Raw genomic sequence first — 16,370 nt, 5'->3', positions numbered from 1 at the left:
GATTGTTATTTCACTGATAAAATGGACTTCCCATGTTTTTAAACCTGCCGTGCTTCATGTTTCTTGATCGTTGCAACTGGGAGACTGAGTCAAGTTGTTCAGATGAGCTGCCCAATAGGGTATAAAATTCAGAGCCAAATGCCACTGATTTACCTTTTTAATTTCCATCAGAATTAATGGAGTTTAAGAACTGCTTAGAGTTAATCAGCTGCTTAATCACTTGCTGTTAAAGGCCTCTTACAAATGAGAAACTTTCATTAGCAGGAAAACCCTGCTGTATTAAGGCTCCTAAAATGTGAGTCTACAACGGCAGCTTCAGGGGTGTCTTAAATACTTGCTAATTCTAGCATGTACCTCTGGAAAAGTAGGCATATATAAACATGTGTTTTTATAAGATGGGAACTTCATATCCTAAATCGTGGACTGATTGTGAAATGTTAGTGCAGTGGTACAAAAACATTTGCTAGAGAACTGTGCTTCAGCATTTAGCTCAGCTTGTCATGATCTGAGTGCTCACAAACAGCACAGGGCATGAAATGTCAGTTACTCAAGAGTAACCCGTACTCTTAGAGATCTTGTAAGGTGAAAAATATGCCTTTCAAAAATGCAAATATAATTATGAAATGTCTTTAAAGAAATGTCTTTAAAATTCCCTACTTTTTGTTAAGCTGGCATAGAGATAATGTGTTGTTTTTCTTCTCCTCTTGGTTTGATGCTTTATCCATGTGCATTTGAGAAAACTCCAACCTGGAGTTCCAAAGATTCTTAAAAATATAAGTTTCCCAAAAATATAAGTTTCCCAAAAATCTTCCCTACCACTTCATGACTAGTGACATGCATTTGAGGTTCAAATATTGACAGTCATTCTTTGAAAAGCAACTTAATAAATTATATAGTGTATTTTAAGAAACAGTTTTGCTGTAATTGGTGTAGAAGTTTTAGGACTTGCTGTCAGATCTGTAGATTGTTGGTGTAATTTTTAAACTTATCTTAGAAAAACTTTGCTGAATCTCTGCACTGAGCTGCTTCAAATAGATGTGAAGCTTTATTTTATTTGTTGGGGAAAAAAAGCTATATAACTTTTCATTTGGATACAAGTTGTGACTCTTAATTTAAAAAAATAAATAAAAAAAATCAAAGCTGTATCTGTTTAATTACAAACACCAGGTGATACTTTTGAAAAGAGGCTCCAACAGGGTTTTATTCAGCAAAGCAAAAATCCTCATGGGACATTTATGTTGTAACAGTGGAGTGCAAGTCATGTTTTTTACTAAAATGTTTTTTTTTTAATAAATATAGGCTGTACTAATGGCTAGTGCAATTTTTTGAAGCCTGCTTTCAGTTTGAATGCCTTGCAAAACATTCAATTCTAGCAGAGAATTAGAATGAACTAAAAAATTGGTGTTTAATGTTAACTGTTTCTAGACATTTTCCCAAACAAAAAGTTCTTCAGAGGGTTGTTGTGGGTTTTTTTTGCCTTGAAAAAATCCCGAAGCATTTTTTTCTGAATCTCATGGTCAAACTGTATCTAGTTTTTTGTCAAGAGAATTTTTGTGCTAGGAGAGAATACACAGGAGCAGCCCCTCTCTGCCCAGCAGTGCCTCTTGTTGCTGATTAACTGCAAAATTCATTAATAAGGATAGCAAGGAGTGAAATGCATTTCATTGCTTATTTTGACAGACAACTTCTAGTGAATTACTTTTAGTTTTGTTTTTGAAGTCCTTAAGCAGCTCACCAAGACCTAAGTTTTAAGCCTTTAAGAAGGGACAGCAAGTTGTGTGTTGGGGTTTTTTTCTCTGTGTGTCTTGTTTTGGCAGATAGAGACTACAAAGTGTGGATGAGCTAAGTTCTGTTGTGCACTAAGGCCCTTTTATTTTCTTACCCTTTCATATTCTTTATTGGAAAGACAATAGGCTTGATTCTCAAAGGCAAATGCAAGGGATTGGTTTTAGTTTATTCTACAAACAGGGTTTATCTTCCAGCATCTGCCCTCGTTAAATGGGATGTGTAAATAAGGCTGTGGTTTGCATCTAGACTCCTGAAACTGCAGCAGCCTTTTGAAGGTGTATCTTAAAGTCATTGCTAAGTGGGGCAGAATTATGATGCAAATCTGCTTTTTTTGCATGTGTACCTGCCTCTGCTGTGCCTGTAATCCCTGAAAATCCATCCTGAATTCTTCCTCCTCCTCCTTTAGTAAGAACAAGGGTTACTGAGTTGAACTTCACTAGGTTTTCGGGAGGAGGGTCCACTCATTTGTAATTAAATAAAATGAAAAAATATTTTTAAGACTTATAGATTTAAGATGATGTCTACACTTTGCATATTAGGTGACGTCTGTATTAGCTGGTTGATTAAATTATTTAATTTTGTTGAAAGAGTTTAAGTAACCAACACTGTCCCACTGAAATGGGATTTCAAGAATTTTACTTCTAATACTGTGGAATCTTGATTTTCTAGCTGTTACTTTGCTTCGTTTCACTCCTGATTTAAATAAAGGCACTTTCAGTATTAAAGTCTCTGTGAATGTACAAAACTTATACAAACCAAGGTCCTTGCATTAAGGCTCTTACAGTTCTTCAAAACAGCTTTAATAAAATGAACGTTGTGCCCTTAATTCTTAGTCAGGCTCGCAAAAGAAAAAAAGAAAAAGTATTTTTAGTGAAAACAAATTTAAGTGTTAATGTATCAGGATCTCTTCAAGCCTCCAAACTTGGTTTTCATGTCTTTGTTCTCTTGTTTAATTGTTAATTGGGCAGTGACTTAGCTCAGTTTTCAGAACAAAAATGGAGGCATTTGAACAACTGTTCTGTTAATCATTCATCTCTCATAATTTTAATATTCCTCATTTCATAATCGCATAGAAGTTTACAAGTAAACTATTACCTTTCAGTAGCTTTTCCGGGCTTCCAAGTGTCCTTGAAAAAAGAAAAGAAACCTCCCAAATGTAACTCATTTCTCACACCATGACTGGGCGAGTCGTTAGGAGGGTTCTTACCACAAAGTCAGCTTCGGGATGGTTCTGAAAACCTGGAAATATCTGTACAAAATTACAAACTCTTGTGTAAAATGTGCAATAGATGGGCTTTAGGCTCTGCCTTTTTTTTTTTTGTCGTTGTGGAAATTTCACCAGTCCAGGCACAGAATTTACTCACCCATTTGTATCATCGTGACGGTGAATCATGAGGGAAGCAATCTTTTATTCTTGTAAATCTGTTCCCAAAAAATGATTTGCCCCCAGGTATTGAAAGAAATAGATTTAGTGGAGGAGAGGGAGCTACTTGGTTTCTTTGATCTGTGCATTTTCATAAATTCTTAAGATTAGGAAGCTGTTATTGGGCTTTAGCCTGGGAAAGGGAATATCATTTCAATTCAGGAGACTGAGGAAAATCAGGGATCTAGTCCTGGAGTCACTCAGAGAGGAGAGGGTCCATTTGTAAACTGTGTGTTCTGGTGTTTCACTAAATCCTCCCTGAAGTAGCAGTTTGAAAACTCAAAACTGGAGCCTTGAAATGTAGGTGACTTTTTAAAATGTAAAATAACGTATTAATATTTTTAAAGAGAATATTTGAAATCTCCATTCTCTTGGAAATGCAGATGGCATTTGTCAGGAATGGGAATGCTCCTGTGGCTGGAGTTAGGAGTGTTGGTGTATGTGTGTGGATTAAACTTTGGGAGCCTTTGGATTGTGTGTGTATTCCCACCACACCAGCCCAGTTCCTGGTGCTTCTGGGGGTGTTTTCTTCCATATTTAAGTTGTATTTTTATTTTTTTCCCAAATGTTGTGACAATAAGAAAAGCTCCATGGAGCTCCTGCTAAGTGACAATGGTGTCTAGATTTTAAGAAAAATTACCTAGGTTGTTGGGGTTACAGCCTGGCCGGGCTGTGGTATTTTCAGAGGGGAAGTCGGAGGCTGCTCTGAGCCTGTCCAGCGTTAACACCTTCACCCGGTAGAGCTGGGAGAGGTTCTTGGGTCCAAAACCTCCGTGAGCTTTCTAATGTTAATGTCAGTACAAGGTGTTCAGGAGAGGACTGTAGCCTTTGTGCAAGTCATCTGCCTAAACCATGGCATGATTCAGAGCAGGGTTCAGAGTTCCTTCTTTGTTCCTTTGTTAATCACTGACTGGTGGGAGGCGCCTGCAGCATTTGCTAATGCATTTTTTGGGTAAGGATGACGCACAGATTGTCCTAATAAGGACTTAGTTTGAGAAAGGGGCCGTCTCCTCCGAGGAGATAGGGGCAAGGCATAGGGCGAGCAGTTTCTTTTTTAACTGAGGGATGACACAAGCACAAGTCATTTCCTTATTAATCGGTTCAAACCAGTTCTTACAGGAACTGCTGGTGATAAATGTGGGACTTCTCAGAAGTCATTCATTTGATTCTCAGCGCTGCCCCAGTGCACAGCTCGGCTGCCTTCTCCCTGCCTTGAAGGAAACGCTCCAGCTCGCAGCTCCTCTCCCTGTTCCCAGCAGTGTTTTGCCACTGCTTGGCTCTCAAAGAGTTTTGTTTTTCTTTTTTTTTCCCTTTTGAAACACTTTTTTGAGGATCTGGGGAAATGGGTCCCTTTCAGAAGTACCAGATAAAAAGCTGAAATACACTTTCTTTTGTGGTTATCTGCTTCCTCTGAGCTGTAGCTCAGGCTGAACTTGGTTATATTTGGGTCAAAGTGGTAAGTTGGGTTTTTTTTTAAATATATTTTTTGTTTTTTGTGTTTTGTTTTTTTTCCTCCCCTATTTTGTCTTGTTCTCTGGGATGAACTTTGCATCAGTGCTATTCCAAGTATAGGTCCTTCTCTTCAGAAGCCATTTCAAGAATATTTGGAAGCTCAGAGGATAAAACTTCACCACAGATCTGACAGTGGAGTGCCACAGGTAAGGACCTCTCTGCCTCCCCCCCCCCAGTTATTTTTTCCCTCCTCTAGTGTCTTTGACTTGCCAGGTCTACCGATGTAATTCTTGCTTCTGGTTTTCAAAAATTTGGCCCAATAGTTAAAAATCTCATTTGAAAAGCAACCTGGGCATTAAAAATAATCCTTGTATTCGGCTGGACTTATACATCTTGGGGAATAAATAAAACAGTAAGGCCAGTGGCACATCTTGCCTCAAATAAGTGCCAATTTTGAAAGAAATTTAGGCAGGAAAAGTTGCATTTCCATGTGAAGTGGGAACAAACTGTGCAGCATCAGTACTGCAGGAGCCGGTAGGATCTGGGGCTTAGTGGCCACTAAGAGAAACAAACCCCTCAAACCTTTAATATTCAAAAGGAGAATAAAAACGCGGTGTTTAGAGCTGGTACAAAGCGGCAGAACTTCCCTTTCATACAAGGTATTTTAAAAAAACATACCCGTGAATTTTCAGTGGAGACAGAGGGACTTTGACATGAAGTTCCTTAGGACACCCAGGCATTTTTCGATCACACGCATCAATCTCATTCACACTTCAAGTTTAATCCGTGCAGCTCTTGGAGCGTTTCTTTGCCCTGTTCTTAATCAAAAAAGAAACTAAATTAGGGAGGGTTAGGAATAGCGAAATCTGCAGATTCCTTTCATGCCCTGGGAAGGAATTCCTTGTGCAGTGCGTTGCTGCCCTCCTTTGACAAAAAAAATACCAGAGAAGAGGAAAACGCTGGGAGTGGAACTGCCGAGGTCGAGGCGTTAAGTCCTAGAGACATCAGCAGAACTGGATAGGAACTGGGAGATAACACAGGATGTGCAGTTTAGGAAAAAAACACATTGTTAACCAATGACCTTGTTGTTTTCTTTGCAATGAACATGACAGGGAATGACAGTCCGGGGCTGCTCATTCTGAACTTTCTGAATTGTTAGCTGGGATGAAGCAATATTAGGAATAATAAATCACTTCACTGGTCATGATCTAGGGTTCAGCATCTGCCCCGTGGGGTGTTTGGCAAGGCCTCCTGCATTGTCTTTTGAGGGGCTAAAGTCAGCTTTACAGAGGGACCTGCAGGAATCCTGTCAGCCTGCACTTGGTTCCTGTTTTTCATTTGATAAATTACATCATTAAAAAAATGGTTAGGCTTTTCCCTTTCACCCAGAAAATGGAGAATTCCCCGTTGTCCCCTCAAATTAAATTGTCCTCCTTCTGTTTTGTCTCTTCAGGGGGAAAACTGGCTATCCTGGATGTTTGAAAAGTTGGTGATTGTCATGGTTTGTTACTTTATCTTATCAATAATCAACTCCATGGCCCAAAGTTATGCCAAACGGCTGCAACAGAAGATGTACTCTGAAGAAAAAACCAAATAAGCTTGGAAAAAAAAACCCTTGGAAGGGGTTTTAGCAGACATGAAAAATAACCCATCTTTCCATAAGTTTAAAAATCAGCGTTATTCAAAACGGGGGAGAACTTTTTAACATCAATTTTCAACCATAAAAAGTTTTTCTTTAATTTTGAAAGTAATTTGGATTTAGAGCAGGCGTTTCATTGACAAACTTATAAATGTTAAGGTAAGGTATCAATGCTTTACATATCTGAGTTGTATGATACAGGATGGACAATGTGATGTTAAATGGAGTTTAACACAAATGCTGTCCACCCAAATTACTTCCAAAACTGATTATTTAATAACTCTCCATTTCCTGATTTAACTTCAGACTGACCTAAGGGTAAATTTTTCCTTTAAGGGTGGCTCTTTTGCTTTTTTCATACCTTTCAAGACCATTAAAATGTATATAAATGAATACAGACTGGATACAAACTGTTGCATGTCCCTCATGGTAAGGCAATTCCATCTGAATTCTCCAGTGTCCCATTGCATTGCACGTGCTCTTGGTTGGAAAAGCCACCCTCTAAACTTCATGATGTTAGCAGAGATGATTGATGTCAGAATGCTGAAGCTGACGTTTTTTATTCTGTATATTTAGAATGAAGTTAAGATAAAACTTTATAAAGTCATCTTTGATCATTCCAGAATTTCTTGTGTCAGTCTTTTTAAGCTGTTTCTTTTCCTCTCCACCTTTGTATGCCCACTTTCTTTTGTTTCTTTATTAAGCCTTAATCCCATGAATTGCATGCTTTACTCATCCTTCCTGCACAAATGGTGCTGAAGCCCTTTGTTCTTCTTTTTTTTTTTTTTCTTAAGAACTTCTTACTTAGCAGCAGGAAGCAGAAAGTGTATCTCTTGAGGTATGTGTCACTGATTAAAATAGGCAAGTTAAGCAGCCAGTGATATTAGTTATCATAAATTCTCCTCAGATGTTTCCCACTGATCACAGCACCGTGGGCAGCGAAGGAGAAGAGAGGGGGGAAGAGTAAAAGATTCCAGAAGGGATTGATGTGAAACCCAGCAGTGATGCAGAGAACCTTAGAGAACCTTAACCTCAGGTTTTTAAAGTCAGGTATTTTTAGAACAGCCAGGAATCAGTGCGTGTCCCAGTTCCACCGGACATGAGCAGAGCCAGGATTAAAATGGACCTTTTCCCTCTTTAGCAAGTAGGTATCTGTTCCTCTGCTACTGTGTCTGTATCACTAACGATTTTTGAACTCCTGTTTTTAATTTTTGTCCTAGGGGTAAGTAACAAGCATTAGCCTGACTTTCAATTAGTGCTATCAGAAGGTGGCACAAAGCAGGTTAGACTCTGCTCAGGGGGGATTTATCCCTGCGATAGTCTAGGGCAGATCTCCTGCCAGGGGTGAGAATCTGCATTTTGTCCAATCCTGCCTGAATGTCCTCTTGTGTTGCCAACCGTCGTGACATCTCCATGGCTGTACCATCCTGTCGGATAGCTTATCAGACTGATGTTGACTGTTGGATCTCATGGCAACAACAGTCGGTAGGCTGTCTGACATTTTGGTATCTCTCATCTGACCGTTTGCTCATCCATCTCCAGCTGTTTCCATTCAACATCAACAGCACATCAGTGTTTTTCAGTTTAGATGGAAATGGGCTCAGGAGCCATGCAGTGCAGCAGTCTACATAAGAAACACCTTCCCAAGTTGCATCTCAGTTGTGTGTGAGGTTTGTAATGTTTCTCCTCTATGCTTCAGTATATATGTAACTTTAGACAATGTTGCTGGATCAGCAGGGAGGCTTTAACCAGGACTTCTCTCAGTAGGGCTGCTGACTAGATTAAATTTAAAAGCCTACAAGATAGTTAGAAGCACAAAGGCCATTTGCTTGCCCCTGTTGCTTTTTAAAAGATGAACATTGCTTCTTAAATCTTGGCTCTAGCAGCTTTTTCACTTTTTGGCCTCAATCCTGCCTTTGAAAATAACATAGCAGAGACCTTGTTCCAATACAGTCCCATTCACATTCAAAACATCAGGGCTCTGTTTGACACTTCATTTTTTGCAGTCTACCAAAACTTTATTTTTGCTCTTTGTTAGAGATCACATCAGCTGCTTAGAGCTGTTTCAATTTTCTTCAGGGTGCTTGGATTAGTGACACAACTGTTTGCTGCTTTCCCCACTTTTAGTGGCAGCCTTTTTCCCTCAGTTCTGCCATTGACCTTAGGGACACTGGTATTTACATGCACAGTTCTGGTAGTGTCTGAAGGCTTTTTGTGAGAGTAAGTAAAATTTATGCCACATAGAGCCCCCTGTGTGTTGTCAGACTGAAATGAGGAGACTAAGTAAAAATTACAAAAACCCTCTTCCTAGAGCTTGAGCCTGTAAACTACCTTTCTAAATGCTTTAGTGGTCTCCTCATAATTATGACTCCTTGCCTACTGAAAAACCACCAGACAAATTGAAATCTTTCTCCCACTTATTTCAATATGTATTTACATACATGTAGTGCAAAAAATAGATACCTGTTGTTCTACAGCTCCTGTTTGTACATGTCCACTCCAATAAGCTCTGCTGTTGTTTTGAAGCTAACATTATTTAAAGAAGGAACTGGTCATTCTACTTGCTTCTACCTGTTCAGCTGCTGAGAGATAATAGGACTTGGTAAAAAGGTAAAACATAATAGAAATGCAAGTTATGCAAACCTAGTGAGATTTGCAAATGGATAGTTTGATGATGGTTTAAATAAACAAACAAGTAACTGTCTCCTGGTGTTTATTTCAGCTGGATTGTTTCCATTTCTGTATATTGAGCTTGGTTGATACACTGGGAAGCCTGAAGCATTCCACAGTGAGTGTGAGTCGAGAGGTTAGATCTGCAGTTGCATTTTGTGGCTCCAGAGAAGGACCCAGAGCCTTTAGCATTTCATCTGAAAACGTGTATTTTGCTCCCTGTAATCCAAAATTTCCTTTTGTTGCACATCTTCCGTTCCAGATTGGAGCAGCCAGTCATCTAGCTCAAAATGTGTTAGAGAAGAATCCCAAGGGAGCCCTGGTGCAAGAGAAACAGTCTTAGCATGGATCAGTATTTTTAGCTGATTCTTCTTGCAGTTCAGACACTGAATAAAGTATCTTGCTTTTTTTTTTTTCTTGAAATTACTGAAAATCACACAGAATTAACAGCCCCATGTTCATGGTAACCAACTAATGTTTGGTTAAACGTTGGGCTGCAGCTGATCTCCTCATTCTGTCCCAGCCTCCTGCCTGCCCTGAGAATTGTGCCTCACCAACCCTGGACTGTGAAGGCTGAGATGTCAGCACCCAGGCCTGCCCCTCTGCCCTGCAGCCACCACATACCCCGTCAGGGCAAGAATTGTACTGATGTAAGCAAAGCTTAAAGTGTCACACTGCTCTGTGCCAGGCCCAGCTAAGAGAAAGGCCCTGTCACATCACATCCTCCAGTTCCACACTTCCCATGAAAACCATCAGGAAACTTCCTGCTCACTGTCTCTTACCTCCAGCTCAGTGTCACCCCGTGTTTCTTGTTAAAGCAGCTCCCTCTGAAATCACCCAGCTGCCTGTTCATGCTAAAAGATACTTGTCATTAATACTTAAAGATGGCTTAATGCTGTTCCAGAAAGTCCTTCCCTGATGTGCTTTTGGGTTTCATTATTTAATTTGTTAGAATCAGCCTCCCCTCACTGCAGGCAGTGCTAATTGCAGGCAGAAATGCTGAGGATGTTTCCCTGATTATCAAGCACAAATATAAATATTAGTGAACAAAATTGATTGCAGGTGTAAAAATAAGTGGTGATTGGGTGTGTTCTTTGGAGGTAAAAGTAATTGACTTTGAAGCACATAGTTAACAAATACTTTGTAATCAGCAGGTAAAAGGTTGAATGTAATTATGTACAAGGTAATTGAAATTGCTCTTCTGAGATTTAAAATTCTGGGTTTTTTTTTTTCCCCTGTAAATTTGGGGGTTTTAAATTCTTTTTTAGAGAAGAAAAAACAGGAAGTACTTTGCCCAGCCTGCTCCAGACTGCAGCATAAGTGGAGTGTGAAAGTTGAAGAGCAATAGTCAGGGAGAGCTTCCTGCTGGGCTGTCACCCACCCCTGTGGAGAGCAGGCTGAGCCAGGTGAGGGTTTAATTGCTGTGACCTCTTCAGGAAATGGGAGTGAAGGAATCTTCCCTGTGAAACACCCTGCTAATGTATTCAGACCTAGACTGAGGGTAAATACTAGCATATGCTCTTACAAACTCATTTTTTAAAGGACTATACTGAAAAACTCTGAGCCTGCTTTGACTTTCCTAATTCAGGTGACTTGAGGGCACAAAATGCTAGTATTTATTTCTCCATCTGTTTCACTTGCTTGTTGGTGCATCCACTCAGCTTTTATAAAAAGCAGCAAAACACTGTTCTGGTAGTGGTGTGAAAGGGAGAGGCTGGAACAACCTGGCTCTGTTGTCAGAAGAGTAAAAGGAGCTCAGTGGCAGAAACTGTCATCAATACAAGAAGTCTGGTTATGGCACCTTTCATGTAAAAGCAAATGGGAAGAGCCCAACAATCTGGGTTGGGCTTCTTGGCATGTGTCAGGAATTCAGGAAGGTGGTATTTTGGTCAGAAAACTCTACTTTGCTGAAATGTTAAGAGAAGAGGCTGTTGAGCTGTGAAGTCTTTCAGCCTGTTCACTGGTAGTGATGTTCAGTTGTGGTAAAACAAATGTGAACCTATTAAATGGGCCAAGGTTTGTTTTAGTTTGCCTTTAACACTGTCTTTTATTGTGCTTTTATTATTATTCACTCATGGAATGATTCAAAGACCATTGACTCCAGTAGCATTAAATCAAAGGTCATCTTTCTTTAAACCTCATTTGACGAGCTGTTCAGATATGGGTAAGTAAGTGCTGTATCTTCCGTGTTGGAGGGGAGTTACTCCCAGCTTAATTGTTCTTCTGGTTTCCCAAGAAGGTTAAATGAGCTGGTAATAAGGAAACTGGCTGCTATTTCCTGATGAAAGGCAAGAGATAGGACTTGTCAGCTCAGTGCATTGTTCCCTGCTCTAACTGCCCTGTAGCCACACCTTTCTCCAGTGGCCTCAGAAGCTGCTTTTCTGACCTTGTAACAAGTGTGAGTTGGTGCTTTTCTCTGGTTGCTGCTGTGCTATTCCTGCTTGAGGGGTCCTGGCACAGAGGAGCTGTTTAATACATGTGACTTAAGGCATAATCCACCATTTTGGAGTTTTTTTAAAATGCCAATGTCACAGGTCTGGTTCTGCCTCCTTGCGAGAGGTGGTTGGAACTGTTGGTTTCCTCGTGGCCTCAGCAGTGTGTCATTAGCTGCTTTGTGCTCTGTGGGTGTTGCACTTGCCTCAAAGATCTCTGAGATCTAGGTAAATTCTGTGAACTGCACTCAAGTGTTTGTTAGCCTAGTTTGACACAGGCTTGTGACAACAGTTAGGATTGATGACATCAGTCTGTAGTCATTATTGCCTTGCTTGGGTGCCAGCTGCTCTGTGTGACATTGCTGAGCTCTAAAGGCTGGTTACTGGAAGGGGCATCCACCTGCTGGAAGAGTCAGCCAGAGCTCTAAGCTACTCGAGCCTGGAGAGGTTAAACTCAGCCTTGAACCATTACATAAAGAAATTAATGAAGAGATCAGCTGCATTTCCTAAAGCTTGTTCTTTCTGCAGTCACTGACCTTGTGGTACCTCTGTTTTCCATCCATATTGTCAGGCAAGAAACTGGCAGTTCTCTGGCAGAAGCTGCTGCTAAATATACCATGTACAAACTCTGAGGTTCACACGTATGGGTAGAAGCCAATTGAGTTTTTAGGGACTGTTTGTGCCTTTCCTGAGACTCCAAGTTTCTTCCCATCTGTAGAAAGGCTTGAAAAAGTAGATTTGTGTGCTCAGCATTTCTTTTCTGTCTCTGAAAGAAGCTGGACCTGCATAAAAAGAGAATACACATTTAGATTTACAACATCATACCAATCTAGTCATGTTCACAAAATCCTTCTGGTCTGTTTCTTGTTTGCTGCAGCTGTTTTCCTGAGAGCTGTAATACTTAGGATCTTTTTGTAACAACAGATTTTATTTCTCTGATTTGTTGATTTTTATGTCTCACCTCAGCCCAGCTGACCTCTCGTGACACAGAGTCACATGCATCTCTGTGTGTTGTGCAAGACTCTAGGTGGGGAGCAGCAAGAAAGAGAAACTTTTAAGATGCCTGAAGCTGGTATTTAGTTAAGTTCAAAGTAATGGATGCAAAAAATAATTTCAAAGCTATATTTCTACCAGATCTGTGCTAAAGCAATTGGTGATTTTAATCCTGTTGCCTCCCTTAACTTCTGTATAAACCTGTCTTAAGTACTTCTGCATGTGAGCAACCACCACCTGACAAATCACACTGCAGCATTTGTGCATGAACTAGAATTGCTCTGGCTGCCCAGGAGGAGCCTGGTGTTTTGAAGTGAGGTGTGGAAATCTGCTGTGCTATCCTGAGGCAAAACGTTTCAGCTGTGAGTGAGAGAGGATCATTCCCATTAAGTGAATAAGGAAAGTGTTGAAGTGTTTGGCAGACCCGAACCTAAAAGTCCTCCCTTAAAACTGTCACTGATGTCTCTTCTTCTTGTAGCCCTGTCTGCCCTTGGTGCTTAGTGATTTTTGGACAAGTTCAGCCCTGTTAACTGGAGTTTTGTTCAGATTGAACAGGTGTACTAAAGCAATTTCAGATTTCTTTTTTTAATGTAATTGAAGAATAAGCTCCCATTTCACAGGACACATGAGGTTTGTATCTGTTTTTTAGATAAGAAAACTTCCTTGTGAAAATACTGACTTTGTGGAGAAGCCTGACTAAGTCTTTGTAGAAGAAAAGAATATGAAAACCTGAGTTAATACCTGGTAGGGAGGGAACTGAAGCTTTCTTCCTGGGAGATGAGTATTTAGTTGGGTTTATGTTCATCAGTTGCCAAATGTATGTTTTAAACTGTTTTATCAGTTGCATTTGGTTTCTTCACTAAAATTTGGCCTAGGAAGGAGAAATTGTTAGTTTACAACTTCAAATAACTCCATAAATACAATTGCTGACTGGATGGCTCAGAATCAGGGAGCAGTAGAAGCTGAAGTGGCCAGTCCAGAAGGGGCTCCAGGAAAGCTGGGGAGGGGCTTTTCACTAGAGAGGGCAGTGATAGGACAAGGGGTCATGGTTTTAAACTGAAAGAGGGGAGATTTAGGTCAGGAACATCAGGAAGAAATTCTTCACCATGAAGGTAGGAAGGCACTGGGACAGGTTGCCCAGGGAAGCTGTGGAAGCCCCATCCCTGGAGGTGTTCAAGGCCAGGTTGGATGAGGCTTGTGCAGGCTGGTCTAGTGGAGGTGTCCCTGCTCATAGCAGGGGGTTTGGAACCTGATGATCTTTAAGGTCCCTTCCAAACCAATCTGTGATTCTGTGGAAGTGGGGTGGGGAAGAAATTTCCCAGTGTTTTCTTTGCAAGTGGCAGCAATGCCTGACAGCCAGCAGCCTTCCATGGAAATATGTATTCCTGAACTGTGTATTGTTCTGAGCCATCTGGAGAGCAGTAGCTCTGAACTATTGCCCAGCTCTCACCATACTTATTGAGGATACGATAATGAACAGCTACAGCTGCCCTTGCCAGCCAAGTACAGTCAGTATTTTATTACACCTTCAGTGTGTGGGATAAGGCTGCTTTCCATTTGGCTCCCTGGCAGTGTTCTGCTTACATGCTCCTGTAAATGATCTGTTACATATTGGAGGCTGCTGGGCAAAAGTTCAAATTAAATCATGCCATCTGACCACAATTACACCATTCTCAGGCAACTGAAGTGTGTTTTTGTGAGCCTTTAAATAAACATTACATTGTGCATGTAACTAAATATGTACAATAATTATTTTTGCAGAACACACCCATTTAAATGCAAATATACCATATAAGCTGGTATTTATTTCTCATCACATATAACTAGTGAAACAAAAGCTCAGAGCTCACTGAAGCTCAAGAAATGTTTATTCTGTCTTTTTTTTTTGTATTTACCAGTGGCTTGTGGTTAGTTTCTCTACTTGCTCTTTTAAAATAGGTATCTTGGCCTAGAGAAACTCCTTATCTTACTTTTTTTTCCTACCTTGTGGTGCAACATTCAGTATTGTAAACTTTTTGCTTTTAAAAGTAGCAAACAAGAAGGTTTCTGCAACCTGATTCACACAGATAAGTAGGGAGGCCTCTGCCTTTCTTTTAAACCACTAGACCCTCTTAAAAGTTCCTGTTCAGAATCTCTCAGGCTTGTATGACAACCATAGGGTGAAGGTCTAGACTTTTTCCCTTATCTTTGACATGGATTCTATTTATACCTCCAAAATTTGGCTTTAAACTTCCTAATGAGCAGAAGCAGCCTCTCTAATCTCTGCTCCCAGCCTATCCTCACCTTTGCCAGTGCCCTCCCTAGGGCTGGCAACGGCATCTGAACCACCCCCTGGTCAGGTTTCTGGGAAGGGGTTAAGCAGGTTCTGCTGATTCACCGAGGTAGGTGACTCACTCCCCCAGCCGGATGGAGGGGAAGTGACTGTCTAGAGGGAGAGGATTCACACAATGTGAAATCAGAAGGGACCATTGTGAACTTCGAGTTTAACTGAAAGAACCGGAAAGGCTCTATGGTTAAAAATCAGGATGATCAGCTCTACATCCAGGCGGGTGAAAAGCTGTCTGAGTGGCCAGGGTGTCCTCTGGAGCGTGGGCAGAGGTGGGGTAGGAAGCCAGAGGCAGGAAGCTCCACGAGGAGGAAGCCTATGCTGGGATTTGCCTCCCTGGTAAAGCTTGAAGGCAGCAGAGGAAAGGCAGCAGCTCAGTTCCTTCTGGAAGACTTTTGTATCAGATCCATGAATCATTCCTGATGATTCTTGTGCAGTTTTATAGTGGTGTCCAGCAAAAGGTGGACTTATTTAAAGTACACTTTGACATCTGAGAGTACTGCCTTTTGCATGTTTGGTGCCTCATTTCACAATATTTATCTAAGCTAAATTTATTAACAAACACAGAAGGAAATTAGTTGTGCATTCAATATCCTTTTGTACCCTGATATTTCCCAGTAATGTATCAGCTGGTGATTTAAGCATAACTTCCTTATTGATGAAATCCTAGCTGTTGTGGAATCCACAGATATTTTTTTTTGCCCTTAATCTTGAGCTGTTTCAGTTTGGTAAACTGCAGGTAATCCTCTTTAAAAGCCCTTAGATATATACACTAAGATTCTGTCCTTTCTGTTCATACACTCAGCCTGACTTTGTAAATAGCAGTAAGTACTTCAGTCTGAATAAATTATATCTATGACTACATTTGTGCCCTGTCACTTGCCAAAGTTATTGTGTTAAACTATTTGTAACAGGTTAATTTTTGTTCTTGTAGGGGTTTCTGTTTGTTTGTTTGGGTTTTGGGGTTTTTTTTTGTGGCCAAATAGAAGTTCCCCTGTTCATTAAACAGATCAGCTATAGTTAGAGTCCTTGAATCAACTTCCAAGTGAGCTGCACCTGTCCATTACAAGAAACAATAGTGAGATTTGATGCATTGTTCCTTGCTTTATGGACATCCTGCTAGGTCAAGGCCACTGATTCTGCTGTCCCTGCCTCACTGAGCAATTGACTCGTGCAGACCTTTGATCAACCACATTAATTTTAATTTCTAATGAAATAAAGGCCCACTGCCAGGCTCAGACTACTTACATAATTAATTTTCTCAATAAGTGACTACTTTGCCTTCTCATGGAAGTGGAGATGATGAACACTTGATAATAACTATTAATTTCCTGTCATTTTGACCCTCTGCTCTCCACATCCTGGAGGGAAAAAAAATGGAGGAGTCCTGCCATAGATCAAAAAATGAAGGCTTAGTTTGGGAAAGGGTGTGAGAATTTCAGAACTGAGGTCAACAGTTAAAAACACTAACAGGAAGAAGTCTAGAGATGCCTAAAACAATCCCTGTCAATCTCTTTTCCAGAGCAATGAAAGGGATTATAACAGCTCATCCAACAGTTACACTTTTGTTTTCACCTCCTTTTTTTAATCTTTTGTAGTTTTGAGGACTCTGTGTTGTCAAAATTTGGCTGATGGTTGTGATCCTCT

The 16,370-nt window shown here is 40.5% G+C and overlaps 1 protein-coding gene across 1 annotated transcript in view; it reads left to right on the top strand.

Moving 5' to 3' along the window:
- Positions 1-6,778, top strand: part of VMP1 (vacuole membrane protein 1) — a 59,607-nt gene extending 52,829 nt beyond the window's left edge. Inside the window, exons 10-11 of the mRNA XM_010009062.1 lie at positions 4,767-4,869; positions 6,117-6,778. Coding sequence (XP_010007364.1) covers positions 4,767-4,869; positions 6,117-6,260 — 247 coding nt within the window. The 3' untranslated portion in view covers positions 6,261-6,778. The remainder of the gene's footprint in view (positions 1-4,766; positions 4,870-6,116) is intronic.
- The last annotated feature ends 9,592 nt before the right edge of the window (positions 6,779-16,370 follow it).

The sequence above is a fragment of the Chaetura pelagica genome, unplaced genomic scaffold (genome assembly GCF_000747805.2).
Source record: "Chaetura pelagica isolate M959 unplaced genomic scaffold, ChaPel_1.0 scaffold72, whole genome shotgun sequence".
Classification (NCBI taxonomy): domain Eukaryota; kingdom Metazoa; phylum Chordata; class Aves; order Apodiformes; family Apodidae; genus Chaetura; species Chaetura pelagica.
Note: the sequence above shows the minus strand (reverse complement) of the source record. Positions and strands in the feature narration are given on the sequence as shown.